Source organism: Pocillopora verrucosa, chromosome 7 (assembly GCF_036669915.1).
Source record: "Pocillopora verrucosa isolate sample1 chromosome 7, ASM3666991v2, whole genome shotgun sequence".
NCBI lineage: Eukaryota > Metazoa > Cnidaria > Anthozoa > Scleractinia > Pocilloporidae > Pocillopora > Pocillopora verrucosa.
The window spans coordinates 18,585,071-18,607,125 of NC_089318.1; the positions used below are offsets into that span (position 1 = coordinate 18,585,071).

Here is a 22,055-nt window from a genome sequence, read left to right on the forward strand (position 1 = left end):
TTGCTTTCTTTGTTTGACTAAGCCCATTCCAAGATTCGAGAATCACTTTCTATTTCCGGTCGTGAAGTCGAATGGTGTACCGTACACTATGATTCTCAGAATTCGTCTGCTATTTACATAATAGGTTTCTGGGAAGATCGAGTAGCATAGTCATGAGGAAATTGAATCAATTTTTTGGCGATAAAAAGTCTTGTAGTTCGTATTGATTGGGATGGATGTTTGCAACAGCGAGGAATATTAGGGTAAGTGTTAGTTAATTGCGCTTCAACTCTTTGACGAAATCTAGTTGCTTAATAATAATAATGACAATCTTTAATGAGGAAACTTTTTCACTAAAAAGTGGTTTACAAAAAGGACCTCGAAAATTAAAAATTAAAAATTTACAATGAATAAAAATGCTAAAAGATGCTACTAAAAACTAATGTATCTTATGTGTAATACAAAACTTAAATCAATGAATTAATCTGACGCTTCAAAATATTTACATTATCAGAGGCTCGTATAGTTTTGTCCAGCGAGTTAAAATCACTTACAGCATGATAGCCAGTTCTTTGTTTGCCCCAGTTTCTTTTAACGGATGGAATTTTGAGGTTTGCTTTATTTCTTGTGTTGTAACTATGCTGTTCTTGCTGAGTGACTAATGTTAGTTCGTGATGCGTGAGACCATTAAGACATTTATATACATGTACGCATCGGCGCTGGAAGCGCCTTTTTTCTAGTGTTAACCACTTCAGTGTAGTTAACGCATCAGACGCAGAGGAATACAGTGGTCGATCTAATATTATTTTAGCCGCCTTATTTTGAAGCACTTGCAAACTAGACATTAAAGTTACATTATGTTTGTCTCCCCAAACTAAATCAGCATACTCGAATAAGGGCATAACAAGGCTTTTATAAAAAAGGATGCGCGCCTTAAACGGTAACAAATGCTTAATGCGTCTAAGTAGGCCAAGCCTTTGATTAACTTTCCCTGCCATGTATTCGACATGATTTGTCCACGAAAAATCAGACGATATTAAGATTCCAAGATATTTAAAACAAGTAACATTGTTTATACAGTGATCAAAGATTGAAACAGTTAGAGCTATTTTCCCCTGTAACTTCTTGTTACTGCCTATAAGCATGCATTTGGTTTTGTCCAGATTCAGTGTTAACTTATGTTCATTCAGCCATTTCGCCACAGCCAGGAGGTCTTGGTTGAGCTTTTCAGTCAGCTCCTGAGAGGAAGTCCCATAGCAGTAGATCACCGTGTCATCTGCATAAAGTGATGCTTGACAGGCATCTAGAACGCTTGGCAAATCGTTAATGTAGATGACAAATAGCAGAGGACCCAGAATACTTCCCTGAGGGACCCCATGGGTAACTGGCAATTCATCAGACAACTCATTCCCACAACATGTACGCTGTTTCCTGTCAGTAATGTAAGAGCGGAACCACTGAAGCGAGTTCTCACATAGACCAATTTTGGAGAGCTTGCGTAACAAAATCCGATGGTCCACAGTGTCGAAAGCCTTGGTTAAATCCAAAAACACGGCCCCACACAGTTTACCTTGTTCCATGTTCAATAAGACTTCATCAGCAAATGATGTCAAAGCAGATTCAGTAGAGAGCCCCTTCCTGAATCCAAACTGTTTCCTTGTGAGAAGGTTGTTAATAACCAAGTGCTGGTACAGCTGGGAATGCACGGCTTTCTCGAGAATTTTACTGAGTGTCGGTAAAATAGAGATAGGTCGATAGTTCGATGCACTTGACCGGTCGCCTGATTTAAACAAGGCTGTAATTTTTGAGCATTTCCACAATTTAGGAAATTTACCAGTAAGAATCGATAGATTCAACAGCTTAGTGATGGAGGGAGTGATTGTATTAGCAGAGCTCTTGAGTAGTCTAGCACTAATTTTGTCCAAACCAATTGCTTTATTTGTCTTCAAAGAGGTAAGCTGCACGACTCTTACCAGAGGTAAGCTTCACGACTCGACCAATTTTAGACCTAGTTCAAGATCGTTGGGCAGCAGGGCAGACAAGTTACAAGCTTCGTGAATACAAAATTAATAGGAAATTCAATTTCTGGGAGACGATCCAGCCATAATAGCAAATATTTTCGGTGAAGTAAACAATCGTACGACTTTTCAAATTTCTCGGCTGAGCCTTGGGGACTCTTATGAGAAAGTTTACACTTCCTTCCTTGGATGCTGACAAGTCAAATTCTGTGATCCCTCTGAACGTGTCTACCTCACCTTGGAATTGCTTTTTTTTTTTTTAGACTGAAAGCAGTAGGGCCCGCAAATATCAAGGATCCTGCATCGGCAAAGTCGGCGTTTATCAATGGTATTTCACAGATTCCTCTCTCATTGCTGGTAATACGTTGAAAATTATAATCAATGGCGATTGACGATGTTGGCTCTCTTGGAGGGTCGGAAACCAATTCACTGCCGTACATACTGAAAATTTCTGGAAGCAGGATATACTCTATTTGTCAGGACTTTAAAATATTTCCATGATCAACCTACTTAGGACATCTGCAGTAAATGAAATACGAAGACTTAAATATGATAATCTGGTATTGTTTCACATATAATTCTAGGATGTAAATTGCTAGTGAGCGAAATGGGCGAACTCACTCTATATACGGTAGGAGTTTAAATTGGTCATGAACCGCCTTCAGCTTTCTTTAGCAAACGTCGTTAACTGTCTACAGAAACCTAGGTTAATATCACCAGCATTATGAGTATTAATGTCGTCGAAGTAAATGAAGGGATTCTTTGCATTCAAGCAGCGTACCGATCGACGCTGTCATAAATATTTTCCGTAATACTTTGTTATGGATCCTCGGAAGCTTCAATTTCGAATGATCCCGTATATGGAAGCCGTCATGGTGTAAAATTCAACAAATTAAATCGCTGCCAACATCAACATTTACTGTTAAGGTCAACGATAAAATCTGTCCAACTTCAACAGCTAATATCAATATAAAACACTCCAAACACACTAAATCCAACAACCAAAGTAACTCAATTTCAACACAAACTCTCCTAGTTTGCAGCCCTTGCGAACCACGTCAAAATCTACACGATATAAAGCTTCAAGTTCAACAGCAAAACACGTTCAACAATTGGGGTACGAGCGATTTGAAATAGCCGAGAGTTCTTGGGAACAAGTTATTACGTCTACGAGAGTGAAGCAAAGGGGCGTTTTGTCGCGCATGTTCTGTAAATTTTAGTTTGATGCCAGAAACCGCTGGTATGCGCCTGCGTCGGTTTTCCGCCCAAGCATCGCGAAAGAAAAGAAGCAGGAAAATACGTCGGAAAACAATAATGGATCGAGTATTTGAGACAACTTTCTTGTCACTTTTCCCTCTGTAACTAAGATGGAAGTGGCAAAGTCTTAAAATTGTTGTGTGATGTGTGGAAGTTATTTTCAAAAAGCAAAGGATTGTACAAACGACTTCGACTCTTGTCTTGTAATTGTTTGGGCAATCGATGTAGATGATGTTATTTGTGCAGGATGCAAGAGGCTTGTCGAAGAACACTAATAAATTAGATGGTATACTTCTATCGTGTCATTGCTACCTCAAGTTATCGTTGATCATTTGAAGTACTCACTTTCCTGTGAGCGTTTTTTAAAGCTCCAACTTTACTGCTATTGCAATGTACTTCAATTTTAGTAAAAAATTAAAGTTTACAAAAGTTTGTTTTGTTTCACAATTTTTTGTTTGACATGAATCGCAACCGGCGGGGCCAGTTACCAAAACGAAAAAAGGTCAATTTCAAGAAAAGAAAAGTGAGACAACGTTAGTACTACAGATACGGTAGCTTTAGATCACAGAGCTTGTTAGAAATGGATGAATAATTGTGGATTTTAACGGAGAAAAGAAAAATCCTTTTAATCTTTAGTCTTGGAAATATCATCAGATATGATTAATGATGTGGAGGAATTGTGAATTAAAACAAGTACTAGTTTGGGCTTCCAGTTGTAATATGAATAGTTAAATAATTTCCCAATAAAATCATATTCCCTTATCATTTCAACTGCACAACAAAATCATATACTCTCTTTCCAACCTTATTCTCCAATCTATTAGATTCCAAGAGTTATGTGTCAATTCAATGGCCTGGAAAGACTCTTATTACATGCCAAACAACAAAGAAACAGGACTGATATTTAACAGTGAGGATAGAAAACAAAATACTTTTAAAAGCCTTTTTTTTCCTGAGAACAGGACTAAATAAGGTCAGATTAACTAATTTGAAGAGGTTTGTTGATCTCTTTATCAAAATGGATGATTTACATCTATCAGATTTTAGAGAAATGAGACTAAAGTCAAAAGGGGACTATGAAATTGCAAATTCTGCAGTAGTGAGCATTAGCTTTAATGACTATTTGAAGAAATTTATATTTTCTGGCCAGGGGTTTGGCTGTGCCAATTTTAAGGCAGACAAATCATATATCAGTCATTTAAGAAATTTTATAGCTCTCACTGGAAACTCAGCACTCTTAAGGAACGTGACAATATTTCACCTGATCACTCCTTGTATTCTTTTCCAATAAAATTTGGACAAAACTTTCAAGAACTTTATTGGTAGTTTTATAGTTGCAAATAAGGTTTAGACACAAGTTGCATATAGCATAAGCTAGTTGAGGCAAGTTGCAAGGAGAGAACAAAAGATAGATCATTTATACCAGAAACTTCTGGTACTAATTACATTCTCTTGAATACTAGCTAGGCTCAGTAAACGTCACACCTATCCGCTCTGTCAATAGTATCAACTCTATCTAGTGGGGTCACATCACATCTCCCTAAACAGCAGAGAACATAAAAGTTAATTCCTATCATCAGTCTCAATTAAGAAATAAAAATTGAAGGATTGCGACATTTCTGGCAGAGTGAAATGCAAGTCAAACTGGTTTGAAGACATTTTAACGTGAAATTCGTTTTTAAATATGACAGAAATACTGTAGTTAACTTCTAAAGAAACAAGGAATTCCAGCCCCTTGAGTGATTATCCATTTGTTGCATCACTCGTCTCATATTTTAAGAACCACAGAAAGTTTGATAATTTTAATCTGCGAGTTTCATAGTACTATTCGACTCAAAATTCATTTCTTATGGCAGAAGTATTCTACTGAAATAAACAAGACAGAATGAAGCTGACGTCATTCATTTCGAATAACATATGAACAACGAATGACAGTGGTGAGGGATTTGGGGCCCACGTGAGGTAAAATTTCCTCACAGCCCCATTCTACATTATGCATTCAGTTCTTTAATTTTTTGCCATCGAAAACAATGACAAAAACGATACATTTCCATTGTGAAAACAGATTTGTTTTACAATAGTACGGGGCTGTGCGGAAACTTTACCCCCATGTGATAACTAAGTTCTACCGAAGTTTATCCTCTAGTCAGCACTTCAAGCTCAAAAAGGCAATTAGAAAAATTCTCACCCAAACACAGTAACAAAATGAGGTAAAACCGGAGATGATTGAGGCAAGACTATAACCGTTGTTAAGACACATGCCTACATATCATGTACAACAGACTTGGAGAGCAAAAAGGCCAAAGACAGTTGTGAACCATGACTTGGAAAATCCATCTCAACCTCCCAAAAACGAATTTGCTAAAGGTCGTAGTAAGAGTGAATCAATCCTGAAGCTGGAACATTTTTTAAAGCCTTGTGTTCTATGTGACTACAAAGAGAAAGAAAAGACGACGTTATTTAAAGTGATTTGAAGCTTAGGGGCCAACTCGAACGTGCAATTTTATTTCAAAGTTGAAGTAAAATAAGATCAAATTGTAAACTACCTTCTATTATCGTAAAGAATATCTCACGATCGTCTCCACATACAAAATCTTAAGACTAACCTTTAAGGTTTGTTGTCGCATGTGCACATCTTGATCGTCAGTAAGTAAATGTATGCGCAGACGAAATGCCCTTCAGCTCTCGAGTGGTAGCTTCGTTAAATATGGCGACTGCTGGAAGCGGGATAGTAATATAGGTCCCAAGATCCCTCGGCCATTTCCAGTCGCTCGTACCCAAATTGTTGAACTCGTTTTGTTGTTTATACCGTGTTGGTTTTGACGTGGCTCTGGAGTTGCAGACTAGAGGAATTTGTGTTGATGGTGAGTTACTTTGATTGTTGGATTTAGTGTTTTTGTAGTGTTGATATTGATATTGGCTGTTGAAGTTGGACAAATTTTATCGTTGACCTTAATAATAAATGTTGATGTTGGCAGCAATTTGATCGGTTAAATTTTGCACCATTACGGCTTCCGCATCCTTATGCATTCGTCCAATCAGGAAAGAGATATTTTGTTGAGTACATTAACAGATAATCATATTGAATAGCAGGACGAAGGAAACAACCAGAACGTTCCACCATTCCAGTCAATAAATACATCTTCAAAACATATGAAATTAGTTCTCCAATCGGTTGTTTAAACTGCATAGGCCTCTCCTTAATTTATAGAGATGTAAGGTGAATCGTGGCTGGCCGTATGAGTAAGTCATCTGACCTACATTCTATTCAAACATTTTGTTCCACATTAAGATTGTCCATAGATTTATTTAAATCCAAAAACTGCCTATCTATAGCGCATTCCGTCTCTTTCACAGTGAAAATCAAAGCGACGAAGTTTCCTGAGCTTCCATCGAAGATATTCGAATGACACAATGGCAGAACATCCTCGCAAAACTGTGAAAGGTAAGCGATGAAATTTTACTGCAGTGCGCCTTTGATTCATCAACATGTACAAGGGCTTCAGTGCTTTTCTTTCCCTAAATAGCAAAATTTTCAACCAGGCAACAGCATGCAACACTTAAACATCAAAGATGAGAATATTCTAGATTAGGTTTAGGAAAACAGAGACAAGTAACCTAATATATAGATTTAGCCAAGCCTAAAAGCGGAGCTCTGGTTAGTTTATTTTCTAGCCCCTCATTATGATAAAAACTGTTATAAAACTCTTCAGCACTGGCTGTTGAAGAGTTACTTCAAGGGGATTAAGAGACCAGTCCGGGGGTTGTGGAGGGAAGGGAAGAATTGGCGAGATCTGGAACCTGGGGACAACGTTCTCACAACTTGCGTTAAAACGCATGCTAGTTAACGGTATCTCCAAGCAGCTGAGGATCTTCGTTGTTGTTCCTGATGTGATAAGCAAATTTTCGAAGATAGAGAATCTTTTCTTCTTCAGAGGAAGTGTGCGATGTCAGCATCAGTTGAAATTACATTCTTTTGCGCGTGACTGATAATTTTGGTTTGAGTAAATGAGCCAAAACTGAAAGAAACGACGGTAAACTACTTCGAGTCTAGACATCACCACTCGATTGAAGAGTATACACGTGATAACAGTGAATTAGTAAATCAAGACGCCAGAATCGTATGGGCTTCTCTTATATCTTCTCTTGAAATTCCCAGGTATGACTGCTTGTTTCATGATTGTCCTCTGGCTGGAAATACACAGCGTCTTTTACAGATTCTTTCTGTTATTTGATTCGGTAACCTCTGATGTAACTACTTACAATAATAGGTTTCTTTCAGCCAACTGCCCATGATCTTAGCAACTCTAGCTAATGAAGTACGAAATTTGTCAAACATGTTTCTTGCGCTGCAAAAGTTTGCTTTCAAAGAAGACAAGCTAGAGCTAAAATGTCGTGATTAAAACTCGATGACGAAGAGAGACTTAGGATTCGATCATGAAGACATTTGTGGAAAACTTAAAATAATACCTGGATTTCATTTTTATATCACAGCAATCAATTCCAAACATCAATCAAGTTTTCTATTTAGTTTTAAATTTGAGTTGATGTTGTTATTGACGATATTAAATGGGTTAAAAAGGTTTTGATGGTATTTTCTCATGTTTGCAAATAGTTGGATTTACTGGAAGGTAGAGTTATTGCAACATGTTAACATGAAACAACAATAAATTTTATCGATACATAAAAAGTATTTATTTGACTGTCTACTGGCAAGTTGTTGTATTATATTTCAACCCAACTATTTTCCACAATTTGTAAACACCATTACAAAATAATTAGTCAGGGAAACATACATGTGTGAAATGTTGTGTCCATAGAAAGCGACCAGGATCGAGGAGGGTGTATGTGGGAATAGGCCCCCTTGTCTGTATTGTTAACATGCTGATCGCTCCTGTTGCCAATGTTTTGATGAGATTGGGCTGTCAAGGTAAAGAAACAGAGGATTTTAGTAGGCAGTGACTTTTTTCAAACTTGGAAACTATCAATGTGAAAGCCATACTTGTGCCTGGTAACTCATTCTTATTCTGATAAATTAGTTTTAAGAAGAATACAATATTTTATTACAAATATTTGATGCATAGGCTGTGCACAAATATTCAGATTAACTATACTTTTATAGCCAATACCAATCCCTACGCGTGATGAGATGTCAGTAGGATCAGTGGAAAAATGTACCAAACATCTACAAGATTTGATGTAATTATTTTAATTACACGAATATTAAGTGATACTAGGAGATCTAGGAATATTCAAAAGAATGTAAATTTTTTTTTAAAAAATTAGAACTCAGCATAGGCCAAAGAAACAAGACTCTTAGAAAACGAAATGTGTATTAATGAAAAAAGCTAAGCAACCTTTTTACTGGTTTTATATGTTGAAAACACACACACATACAGATTTCATATAGACCTGTAGTTCAAGCCTGCCATGACTTCACAATTTTGATGCACACCTCAAAGGGAGAAGAAATAAATTTCATGTTTCTATTTATACAGTTTAGGTTTGTCAAGTAAAATTGGGTCAAACAAAGAAATTTTCACAACTAATTTGATAGGTTAGCCTACCTTGAAAAATCAACTTCATATATAAATAAGACTAGGTATGTACCAATGATGCACAAAAGAACTATCTGTGGTAAGAGGGCAGGCTTTCCTTTCTTCATTTAACAAAATGTTGAGGTTATCATCTTTCCACAAGCTCAGAGGAAAGTGACAGTGAGAGAGACTGATGGTGACTATGTTATTTGCGTAAATATCCATAGAAGGATAAAAGGCAATATATGGTCTGCACAACTTTCTTATTTCAATTTTATAACCTATTAAGCTAAGTCATTTATATTCTTGCTTTGTGAATTATGCATATGCCAATTAATTTAACTTTCATGCAGGTCAAAGTAAAAACATGAATTAAAATAGCAGAGCTCACTTTAATTTCAGTCCTAATTAAAAGGGAATCTTTGCTTTTCCAGTTTCCCACCCTTTAAAACACATATCCTGTGACCAATTCCTTATATCAATGTTAAGTTTGGGTATGAGTATTGGTAAGAAACACCATGCATTAATGAAAGCTTGAGCAAGAGTATTTAATGCAATTCAAATACATATATTGCATGTTACAATGTGGCAACTTACACAGCAAAATTATATAATCGCACAATTCCAAACAAAGAAAGTCAGATAACCTGCTTCAACTTTTGAGGGCTTGAGGTAGAAAGAAATAAATATGGTAAACAGTTGCAATTAATACAAAGTTGAAAGTTTAAAAGCTAAGAAATATACATTGCAATCATCAAATCCTATGCATTTTAACAAAAAAGGGTCAGTTACCACAATAATTTCTCCCAAACATTCATACTTACAGGAAATTAGTAATTTTTGTCACTAGGTGGTATTGTACTTACAATAGTTCCACTGACACAAATGCATTTTTCTAAAGTTATCTCATAGCTTATAACTCTACGGGTCATGTGGGTGGCTTTTGCTTGGGGACTGACATTTCAATTACCTCAGCAAACTGTAATCATCAGAATTGCAAGCCAAGGTGTATTTACCAAGTGCTCAAGTTTCAAAAGTAGTGACGTATTTGTTACAGTGGAGTTCACTCCTTTTTGAGGCCATCTTCAGCTTGATCATCCTGTTATATGTGAAAACATCAAATGTTACTCACATATTCAAATACTTGCTTGAATCAAAGTTATAATTTTTTTAATAACCTGCTTCCTTTAACACTTAAATTTCTGATAGTGTCTAGCATCTAATTTCCCCTTTCAATACCCCCCCTGAATCAAACATTAAGATTATGAGAATAAAGGCAATAATAATACACTAAAGAACCTCTTGATTGTTAAACAAATTCTCCCTGCCAGCACATAATGAAATGTATTGAGAACAGTATGGAGAATATGCATACTGATGTTAGGGTGTAAAGGGTTAATAGTGCTCCAAAAATAGTAAATAGTGTTGGAGAGAAAGAAAGAAAGTTCTTGAAACATTCTATGTTAAATGAAACTTTGTTATGAATGTTAGTTGCAACAGCAATGAAAACATCTGTGAAGCTACAATAACAATTACCTTTCCATGTAAACAAACCATGATAAAGCATGATATGGTTAAATTTAATCTCACACAGTTTTAATGTAGAATCTGAAATCTAATAAACTTACTGGTGAATAGGAAAAAGCTCTATGTATTTTTCCTGCTTCTGTCATTCTAAATATCACAGATCAATCATGCCACCACTTTAGTGTGATTTTTTTCAAGATGTGTACTATTTCTTATGGTCATCTATTTTTAGTATCCATCTTTTACCAGCTGACATCTGAGAAGAATCGAATCCACTCTGGTGATTTAACACATTGTAAGCAAACCCTACAACTGATTAAATTTTATTTGATCAAAAACATGAAAGGCAATAGAGGAAATTGGCTAGCACAATTCAAGTCTCCTTTCTTAAGTATTCTGTGATCATTTCTTCTACCACTGGGTAAAGTTTACAGTTTCCCTCATTTCACTGTCTGCTGTTCATCTGTTTGCTTTCCTAACAATCTTAACTATTGTTGCCAACAAATGCAAGGGGCACATAAAATGTGTACAGTTATCAACACTTTAATTCTAAAGAGTGACTAGTATCTAATTTCTCCTTTCAATATCATCCCTAAATGAAGCATTAAGGTCATGAGAATAAAGGAAATGATAATCAACTGAAGAACCCCTTGATTGTTAAACAAATTCTCCTTCCCAGCACACCAGGAAATGTAACGAGAACAGCATGTAGAGTATGCATACTAATATTAGGGTATAATAGATTAAAGACATCATGTAATCAGTTTTATATATGTAGAGTATTGCTTGAATACATAATTGTGGTGAGTGCAAGTGCCTGGTAAACATCAGTCTATGGTCTTCTACTCTTCCACCTTGGAGGGTGCCTTGTGTAAATAAAAATTGAAGTTCAGTGCCTTTACCAGCTTTTTTTGGCTACAAAGATCAATAAAGAACAACAGCCATACCAAAAAATATTTTTCATGAATGACACCTCTACAATCATTATGGTAGTAATGACATGACAGAACTGACATGTTTGAGTGAAGCATGTCAAGCATTAAGGTATGATTGTCAGTTTGCTTTTCATTTCTTGCAAACAGCTTATTTCTACCAGCTTCGAAAACTTCTGTATCCTCCCTTTCAAAGAAAAGCATTTCCCATGAACATTTAAACATTAAAGACATAAGCTACTAGCAACAGGTTTTTCCATTGTTTCATAACATCAGATTCTCATCACATTTTTTTTGTTACATTTGAAAGCATAAGGAAATTGTAATCATTACAATATAATGAAATCCCACATTTTAACTGTTTTAGTCCCACTAGTGACCAAGACAGAATTTCTCCTTACACTATCAGTACAATATCAAGCAGATGAGTTATGAGAATCAAGAAAAATATCAATTAGAGGATAATTTTAAGTTCAAGTTCAAGTTTATTAAGTTTGCAGGAAAATCTTTGTACAATAATCACCTCCTGCAAATAGTGAGCTAATCTAGGCAGGCGGTGTTAAGGACATACAACACGAATTACAAAAACAGGAATTATGCGAATTACTCGATTTTGCATACATTATTTGACAAAAGAGGGAAAAGGTGATAAAAAGTAAATTAATATATTATGTTTGAATTATAATTAAGATGCCTTTTTTATTTCAGAAATAAGAGTGCTAGTGTCAGCATAACTTGGCTGGTCCAATTCCAAATTCTCTAACCAAACATCACAAATTGTATGGCAGACAGTAAAGAGAATTACTAATGGAATCTTGAAAGTTAAAGGGATATGTAATCATCTGTACCAGAAAGACAGCAAATAAATATAACATACTCCGGTAAAGTGTTCTTATGCACAATGAAGTTTCAAACTCACTGAAATTAAGTTGACTTCATGATTCAGATTTTAGTTTAAGAAATGTGTAATATCTCTTTACATGGATGAAAAGAGAATGCCATTTATGAATTTTAAAATAGTAAATGCAAAAAAACTTAAGGATGGAATTAAAAAGACTGATGAAATATGGCATATCTATGCACTGAGATTTTAATCACTGGCTGGCACACAGAGAGATAAAAGAGGCTTTGTGAAAAAGACTAGGGCAATAAATTTAAAGATTCAGGAGGAGCATATGACATCAACTAGTTTACTGATGTTCTCACCTGAATTCAGTCTGTAAAGAGAACTCTGCAACGCTTCTATTTTATCTTCTCACTCTTGAATTAAAACATAAAACTTAATTATTTACAGGCAGGTTAAGGAGGAATTAAAGGATGTATGTATGTTACATATAAAAAGAAACCCCTTACAATAAAAATAAAGCAGAAGCATATTACATACGTGTCTTTGCTGCTGAAGAAAGCTATAACAGGTATTTTTTAAGCAATTATCTACATAATTATGTAAACCGGGTGCAATGTACGGTCGTAAAAGCAATCATTTTTTTCTAACCTTCCTCCTTCAAGGGTGCCTTGTGTATCAAATACATTAAGTTAAGTACCTCCAGAGTCATAAGCCGGGCTTTTGGGGGTAAAGTTTCCGCACAGCCCCATACTATTGTAAAACAAATCTGTTTTCCCAACGGAAATGTATTGTTTTTGTCATTGTTTCCTCTGTTCAAGAACTGAATGCATAATGTAGGATGGGGCTGTGCGGAAATTTTACCCTAACTTTCTTGCGCGTTTTTCTCGACTCCCTTTACGTCTTTTACTTCTTGTTTTTTTTTTTTTTTTGGTCGCTCAGTCTCTTTCTTTTTCTCTCTCTCTTTCCTATTTTAACTCAAAACCCTCTCTCCACAAACTTGAATCATAACAATTTCCTCCCGTTGACAATGCTTTAGCTCTGCCGGTATTGTTGCTCTACGAGTTGATTAGAATTTGCGAAATACTGAGAATTACCGTTGAACTACAGCCTCACAGCAGGAGGGCATTTTGTTGCGCATGTTCTGTAAATTTTAGTTTGATACGAAAAACCGCTGGTATGCGCCTGCGTCGGTTTCCCGCTCGAGAATCGCGAAAGAAAAGAAGCAGTAGAATACGTCGGAAAAAACAATGGTTCGAGTCTTTGAGACAACCTTTCTTCTCATTTTTTCTTCTGTACCTTAGATGGAAGCGGCAAAGTCTTGAAATTATTGTGTGATGTGTGGAAGGAAGTTATTTTCAAAATGCAAAAGATGGTTCCAGTCTTGTCTTGTGATTGTCTAGGCGATTGATGAAGATGATGTTATTTTTGAAGGATGCAAGTGGCCTGTCGAAGAGCACAAAAGAATTGGATAGTATACTTTTATCATGTCATTGCTATCTCAAGTTATCGGTGATCATTTGAAGTACTCGCCTTCCTGTAAGCGTTTTTTAGAGCTTCAACTGTACTGCTAATGCAGTGTACTTCCAATTTTGGCAAAAATTTAAAGTTTACGGAAGTTTATGTTTTTTTTCAAAAGTTTTTTGACACGAATCACAACCGGCAGGGCCGATTACCAAAATAAAAAAGGTCAATGTCGAGTAAAGAAAAGTAAGACAACGCTAGTGCTAGAGATATGCTAGTTCCATCTGGTTAGAAATGGAGGAATAATTATGGATTTTATCAGAGCAAGATAAAGTCTTTTCAATCATTAGTCTCGGAAATATCATCAGGTATGATCGATGATGTGGGGAAATTGTGATTGAAAACAAGTACTAGTTTAAGCTTCCAGTTGTAAGACAAATAGTTAAATAAATCAATTATTACCCAGTAAAAATACTATCATTTATCATTTCAACTGCACAACAAAATCGTACACACTCTTTGCAACCTTATTCTCCAACCTATTAAATAACAAGAGTTGTGTGACAATTTGATGATCTGAAGACTCTTATACATGCCAAACAAGAAATAACCAATAAAGCTGATATTTAACAGTGAGGATAAAAAACAAAATATTTCCAAAAGCCTTTTCTTTTCAGGAATAAGACTAAATGAGGTCAGATTAAACTGATGCGGAGAGGTTTCTTGATCTCTTTATGAAAATGGATGATTTACATTTATCAGATTTTAGAGAAATGAGACTTAAGTCAAAAGGGGACTTTGACATTGCATATTCTGCAGTAATGGGCATCGGCTTGGATGCCTATTTGCGGAAATTAATAGTTTTCAAGCCAGGGGTTTGGCTTTGCTAATATTTGAAGACATTTTAACCCGATATTCATTTTTAAATATGACAGAAATACTGTAGTTCACATTCCAAAGAAACAAGGAGTTCCAGCCCCTTGAGTAATTATCCATTTGTTGTATCGCTCATCTCATGTTTTAAGATCCACAGAAAGTTAGATAATTTTAATCTGCGAGTTTTATAGTGCACTTCGACTCAAAATTCATTTCGTATGGCAGAAGTATTCTACTGAAATAAACAAGATAGAAAGAAGCTGACGCCATCCGTTTCGAATGACACGTGAACATGAAGAAAACGGCACCAGTTTAAACTCATGATACAAAGCCCAGGCATTTTTTTGAGGTAAATGAACTGGTTAGACCGAAAGCTAAATAAATAAACAATGAACTGATAGTAGTGAGGGATTTGGGGGCCATGTGATGAGACAGGTTCTACCGAAGTTTATCCTCTAGTTAGCACTTCAAGCCCAAAAGGGCAATCAGAAAAATTCTCACCAAAACACAGCAACAAAATAAGATAAAACTGGAGATGATCGAGGCAAGACTCTAAGTGTTGTTAACACACATGCCTACATACTATGTACAACAGACTTGGAAAGCAAAAAGGCCAAAGACAGTTGTGAGCCATGACTTGGAAAATCCACCTCAACCTCCTAAAAACGAATTCGCCAAAGGTTGTAGAAAGAGCAACTCAATCCTGAAGCTGAAACATTTTTTAAGCCTTGTGTCCTATGGGACTACAAAGAGTAAGAAGAGAAGATGTTATTTGAAGTGATTTGAAGCTTGGGGCCACCTCGAACTTAACGTAATTTTATTTTTCAAAGTTGAAGTAAAATAAGATCAAATTGTAAACTACCTTCTATTATCGTAACGAATATCTCACGATCGCCTCCACACACCACTTCGTGATTCATAGAAGTAAGACATCAACATCTTATGACTAACCTTCAAGGTTTGTAGTCTCATGTGCACATCTTCATCGTCAGAAAATCAAATCTCAAACTTCAAGTTTTCGGCCTTTTTTCGCGTTTTGTTCGCTCTTTGATCATTAAGATATCCTCATCCGAAGAGCCAGCAAACTCCACGAGTATCCACAGAGTTAGAAATGGTAGTAAACTTGTCATACGCTCTCATCCCTCTCCAAAAAATATCACAGAAAGGTGTCGATCGCTCAGTTGAAAACCCGCAAAAGCGCGCCGAATATATCAAAATAGCGCCGAACCCGCCGAACAAATTTTCTTGGCGCATGCGCAACAAAATGCCCCTTTGCTCAACCTCACCAGTTTGATTTCGCGCTCAAAACGCGGGTTGCAAATTATTTGCTTACGCGGCTTCACATCCACTAGCCCACGTGAAGCCCTCGTGCAATGCCTAGCCGTGTGCCCGCGGTACGCTACACTGAAGCTCGATACTCGAGTATGCGCTCTTCATTGTCATCTGCCGGTGTTTCCTGGCGCACACTAATAGGGTGTCCAAGTTACGCAAGCAATCGCGCCTGCACATTGCCTTCTCCTTCGTACTTCTATTACGTAATGGCTAAGATAGTGCCCGTAGTACAGTTGGCCGCGCATGCTAAAAGTAGCACCTTCTACGGTCGGTCGTACGGTCGCACGTCCAAATTTTTCGGCTTGATGGGTTACTACTATTTCGTATAATTATGGAGCTACGTTGCGCGCGCTGCGCGCTCTGCTATGATGTTTTATAAGGTTATGGTCTACTTTTTATCTACTTTCGAGTGGGCTTATAGTTATGAAGAGTCTTTGCTCGTGAAATATGTGAAACATTTCGAAGCTGAAGGTTTTTTTTTTGGGGAGGTGGGGTGGGGCTCACGTTAACATTAAGATATTGGGTCTCACGAGGAACTGAAATTTTGACTACGAAGTGAGTTTCTGAACGAATTCACTTTAGAACGTATGTATCCTTCGCCGGTACCGTTGAAGGAACTTCAATAAATAGCGGAAAGTTCGTGATCTCAAGACACAAACAAACTTCGGAATGCTGTTAGAATTTAATCTCTTCATCCACGTCAGGTTAAGAATTTTATGAAAGAACATAAAAGACAGAAAACAAGATGATTCAAGCATTCAGTTTACAATTTGACTCGAGTGAGAGGTCATATTATGTTTGTAGGTAGTTACTATTGTGCTGGATATAAACACACACACAACCCACAATTCTTCCAGTCCCACTGACGGAGGGTCTAATGCTCGAAACGTCCGCTTTTAAACTCTTTACGGTGGCTAATTTACGTTATCAACTAAGCTGATAATAGTGAATTAAATTGCTATACTCTTGTGCCTGTTTCTTTTTTTATTCCTAAGAATTTCAACTTTGAATTGGCCACGACAAGCGCTCTTACTCTAAAACCACCTTCAGTGCTTGTCAGCTACACCCTGAAACAAAAATATGCATCATAACAGCCTAAACTATTTTACAAATTTTTTTTATAAAATAATTAAAATAGTACGCGCGCTCTGATTGGCTATAAGACCATTTTACATGAGCGTATGTAAACACGGTTTTCGTTCCTCTTTCATTAGTTATTTTATAAAAGAAATGTAAAATGGTTTCCGTGTTTACATAGCCTGATGTAAACACTTGGGAGGTTGGGAGAACACTCCATTAGCTGGAAACCACTCCGCTTCGCGTTGTGGTTTCCTACGCTTATCTTGTGTTCTCGCAACCTCCCACGTGTTTACATCAGGCTATGTAAACGCGGAAACCATTTTACATTTCTTCAATTTTTTTCATTTATACTTATTCGACATTTTATTTACAAACGTAACATATACAAATTTTTATACAAACTTTCTTTAAACTACTAGGAGTATTATATTATCTTTTGTAATAATCGTATTATTAAATTTTTAGTTGCAAAGAAATTATGAATAGACGTTTTACCTCTATTTATCTCTATGGTGAGGGTTTGGTAAACAAGGTCAAAAAATATAAAGTGGCTTGGAAACATACACAAACTTTTAGTTTTATGAACCCCAAAGAAGAGACAGGGTTAGCCAGTTGTTATATCACATGTGCAAACAAAACTGACAGGCAAAGAGAAAAGTCGAAAAGATCAAACACCAATGAAATAATCGAACACTGGACATGAAAAAGTAGAGAACCAAACAGAAAAAAACTGGAAATTACCTTCCAGATCAATTTGTCCGTCGCCATTCAAGTCAGCTGTTTTGATGATCTCATTGACTTCTTCAGTCAACTGATTACCAAGGTTCATCATGGTCCACTTGAATTCTTCAGCACTTATAAACCCGTTACCATCCATGTCAAACACTTAAAACATTTCTCGTATCTCTGCTTCTGTGTCTGTTTCTTTCATCCGGGTGTCCATCAGGTGGAGAAATTCTCTAAAGTCAATGATGCCATTGTCTTGGGAAAAAAAATGTAAATCTAGTTCAGTTTAAACGTACAGAATCAGACCGATCTATTTCTTTTTACCCCACCACTACATTCGTAGCCCTTTCATTCCTAAATCTCATTAATAATACTCCTGACTGTCTGAAGTACAATTCTTGTTACTTAGTTTGGAGAATTTAGTATTGAATCAACTTATGCTCCCCCTTATTGATATTTTTCTTCATTCTCGTCACTTGTCCTCTTGAAATCCAATTGATATTGCAAGGAGAAGTTTTGTTTCGATCTCTAATGGGAGTTGAAGGGCTAAAAAAATTACATAGAAAGATCATTTTAAGTTGTACAAGGTTAGAGCTCACTTTGGGGATAAAAACCTTCTTACTGCCAATACGTAAATCACTCTTACATCATTCTGGTGTTGAATAAAACAATATCCCCGAGTTGATGATATTCCTATTTCTTATAATCTCTCTACTTGAAACTCTATTGATATCGTAAAGAGAAAGGTATCCTTGGTCAATCACGGGAGTGAAAGCTTTATGACATTTGGCGATCCAGGGATTTTCCCGTTCTGCTCCATGCATGTCCTAAGAAACAAACCTTTCCATGCATAGTTGCTGTTCGGTCCGAAAGTTTCTCTTTCCAGCGAGCAAATAATTTTTCCCCGTCTAATGTATACAGTCATAATTTATAAGATATTTTGAAATTGTTAAGGGCTTTACAAATAGTTCGTTATCTTAGCCTTTCAAAAATTTAGTTTTTATTTTGATAATTGTTAATATCTCAGCGACAATGTTCCATTACCGCGCACTAATTATTACCAAAAAGCTTCAGCTACAATGGCGCCACATTATGGAACAGTCTACCATGCGATATAAGGAACACAGAGTCTCTGGGGGTATTTAAACGTAAGATCAATGACATTCTTTAAGTCTAACGCACGGCACTCACGGAAAACAGCTTTTAGTGTTATAGTATATAGTTTGAGTTTTAAATATTCTAGCGCATGTGATATGTATTTTTTAGGCTGATGAATTGACCGTGTTTAAATTAAAAAAAAATAAAATAAAATAAAAATAAAAAAACAATATTTTTCCTAGAATCTTATGTCATTCTAATCCGATGCCCTTTACTACGCGCGCTCATGTATTGTTCCCTATTTAACTCGCGATCGATACCATTTCAGTCGACAAAGTTAAACAACATTAAAACTTTTCGAGGAATTTTTCAGAGGGAGAGAGGACCAGTGTTAAGAACATTCTGGGCCTGGAACCCCATTCAAAGCGCCAGCCGAATATTTGTACAGAATATTTGAACAGTCGCTAATGTTAGCCAGACTCGACTGAATACGAGCACTTTTGTGGCTTTTTTTTTCTATTTTGCAATAAGTACCTGTCCATTCATTGATTTCTTAGTCTGTTTGTTTTGTTGTGGAAGTCAGATAAGTTCACCATTCAACAATATATATTTTCTGATTTAACAATTTCAAGAGAGTATCAATGTTCAATAAGTAATACTTTCTTTAGAAGATTGACGTTTGCTTACAATAATATACATTTATATTCAACCTTATACCTGGTTAATTTTGAACACAGAAATATCTACACTCGACTCAAACCTTCATTATCTAATGCAGTGAAAATGTGAGTTCAAATTTAACCTTATTCAGTTTAATTTTAATAAAGTTGGGATGTAACGTGCGCTGTCATTGGCTGAAGGAGTGTCTTTCATCAGAATACAAAGCACGGAGCGGAACTATAAGTTGTCACGCCATCTGCCAATTTGTACAATGCCCGACCATTTCCCGGACTTCTCGTTAGCTTTTTTTCGTTAATTGAAAAGTCAAATTATTGAACAAGCGGGCCGGCAAGTTGCAACAGAAGAACTAAATAAAGGTTTGAAAACATGCCAAGTGGCGTAATTGATGAAACTGTAACGTGAGCAAAGACGAATATCACCAAAGAGAAAACTAAATAGACTTTGTACACTCAGTTAGACTGTCATTTCAGTAAATGTAGTAATGAAGCTTGTACACAGCGAACACTCGTATGATATATGTAGTTTCGTGTCCGAGAAAGAAAACAGAGCTAAACAGGAATGATGAAAAAAAATAAACCAAACTGGCATAATTGTCAAGAATTTATACAAATCACTGTGTAAGAGAAACTGCGATCGTAGCTCATCACGGCGATCTCCGGTCATCACAGTGATGATTTACTGAGTGGAAAGTCACAACAGCCGAGTTTTAGGGACGCTTCCACCCCGAGAAATCTTCATGTTCTTGTGAATTCGGCTGTCGATCATTCATAAAACACACTTCTTGAGCAGTTTGTTTTTCAAGTTTCACGTTAAAAAAACTTGCGTGTTTTCACCAGCCATAACTTGGCCGAATTTACCTGAACATTTCACTTTCACATTTCACACTTTCACACACGAAAAAATTTAATTCGAGCTGCAGAATTGTTTGGGTTTGTGAACCGTTGCAGATTGTGAATAGTTTGACATTTTTGACAGTTTTAGTCTTCTTCAACCAATCAAATTATTTGCACCATTTTAACAAGGATTCTGACTTATTTTAGCGTGTTTCATGATAGTATGAAACATGCGGACAACCCTTTCGTTCTCTTCAAAAATTGAATTTTTTTTTGAAAAGTAGAGGGAAATGCGTGGGGATTTTGACGGATTCTTTATTAAAAAACAAATAAAGAAGCCTTGACTGTGTTCTGTTGTAAAGCACTCAAGAAGGGGCTACAGTACTCAAGAAGGAGGGAGAAACACTCGACCTCGTCTCGTATCTCGAATTGTTCAAGACAGGTGACTTACAAACTAGTCAAGTGTTCTCCCATCAACCGCTCAAGAGGGTTCCACAGAGGCAACTTATCTCTCGAAAATTCTCCTTTCGTATAGGTAACGACATGATTTCGAATGCAGTTTGGTGTTCGAGTACGAGTACAATTTCATTTTTCAAAGACAAAAAAATTGTACGAGCCCTTTCTTCTCTTAACGGATTCCGGCCAAAAGTAATTCCGTTAAAAGACGCTTAAAACGGCTCAAGAAGGAGAAAAAAATGACCACAAATGCATTGATTAACATTTCAATTAACTTCATTGAGATGTTCACACCGAGATGTAATTTAGAAATGCAATTTTCAGAGCTTTATTCATAACCCTCATAGATTTTGTCGTCATGTCAACAATAATCATACCAAGAACACATAGTGTTTCAGCCAATCAGACGCGCGTAATTTTTCATGTATATCATTATTCCAATAATAGTGTGGGTGTGTTACCAACTGGGAATTCCTTCGTCAATTGCTCACTTCATCTAGCCTTACGACACATTGTTACCTTTTGCTGACCCAAAATGGTCATGTTTTGCCATCCTTAACCCAAAAATACGAGAGAAAACCTGGAAGTTACAGAACGGTGTCAGAGCTATGCAGCTGTAGTTTATTATATTTTATACAATTCTATCAGTAAGCTGTTGAAAGCATTGATTCAGGTTGTAATCTGGAAATAAATAGACGAGGCAGTTAACTAACTGCATTTCAATCTAATGAAGCTGTCTAGTTCATAGTTGAACAAATTATTTGCTCAATTGCATACGGAAAACAGCAAAACTGCGACAACCTAACTAATTGCTTGATTTATTTGTCTGACAGAGGTAATTTTGTCTGACAAACTCGGAGGAGAGGAAGAAATCGAAATCGAAATAAAAAAATAAGGCTGACAGAGAGAGTACGGGCATAGAACTTGTTATGCGGAAAGGCGCAATTTAGCTTTAAAGTCTTCTTTAGTTTCATGTGCGTCTATCCTTTTCTAATGCTTGCCGCATTGCCTCTTCAGTTAAGCTATTCGTTTAAGCAAGTTTAGTTTTTATGTTTTATCTCGCGTATTTTGTCCATTGCTCTCTTTGTGGCTTGTTTTCGATATTTTTCGCTTTGTTGATTTTGTTTTTTGTCATCTTTTTATTAACACCACTTTCTGCTCTTTCACGTGATTTTGTATCTTATTCATTAGTTGTCACCTGTAATTACGTTATCACTAGCACCTCGATCTTATTTAAGGCTCTTTTTTATTCCAAAGTTGTAGATAACTGAAGAAGGTCTCTGACCGAAACGTTTTTGTTAAATTTTTTATCTCTTTTACGTCAGAAGTTGTCCATCTTCGCCTTTTTCTTAACTCTCTACGTTCGTGTTTGCTGTGAGGTTTGAACTGCGAATCTTTACTGATCCTCCTGGCGC

The 22,055-nt window shown here is 36.4% G+C and overlaps 2 protein-coding genes and 1 long non-coding RNA gene across 4 annotated transcripts in view; 1 reads left to right on the top strand and 2 right to left on the bottom strand.

The window, feature by feature from the left end:
* Positions 1 to 446: 446 nt before the first annotated feature.
* Positions 447 to 1,124, bottom strand: LOC131781126 (uncharacterized). The gene has a single exon (XM_059097780.2). It carries the CDS (start codon positions 1,122 to 1,124, stop codon positions 447 to 449), a length of 678 nt encoding a protein of 225 aa, XP_058953763.2.
* A 3,429-nt stretch (positions 1,125 to 4,553) lies between these two features.
* LOC131790216 (uncharacterized) lies at positions 4,554 to 5,980 on the bottom strand. The gene is made up of 3 exons (XR_009340676.2): positions 5,861 to 5,980; positions 5,443 to 5,685; positions 4,554 to 4,794 (listed from the first exon to the last, which is right to left on the bottom strand). It is a non-coding gene; the product is annotated as an uncharacterized lncRNA (long non-coding RNA).
* Positions 5,981 to 6,057: 77 nt separating this feature from the next.
* Positions 6,058 to 22,055, top strand: part of LOC131790223 (sacsin) — a 40,134-nt gene continuing 24,136 nt past the window's right edge. Inside the window, exons 1-2 of one of the 2 annotated variants that reach the window (XM_066169528.1) lie at positions 6,058 to 6,118; positions 6,612 to 6,699. The gene's annotated coding sequence lies outside the window, so the exon portion shown is untranslated. Of the gene's footprint in view, positions 6,119 to 6,343; positions 6,498 to 6,611; positions 6,700 to 22,055 lie in introns of those variants that run through there. The other variant, XM_066169527.1, reaches the window with a different exon arrangement.

Coding starts and splice junctions, on each gene's coding strand:
- LOC131781126 (XM_059097780.2), bottom strand. CDS start 1,124: ATGCTTATAGGCAGTAACAAGAAGTTACAGGGGAAAATAGCTCTAACT.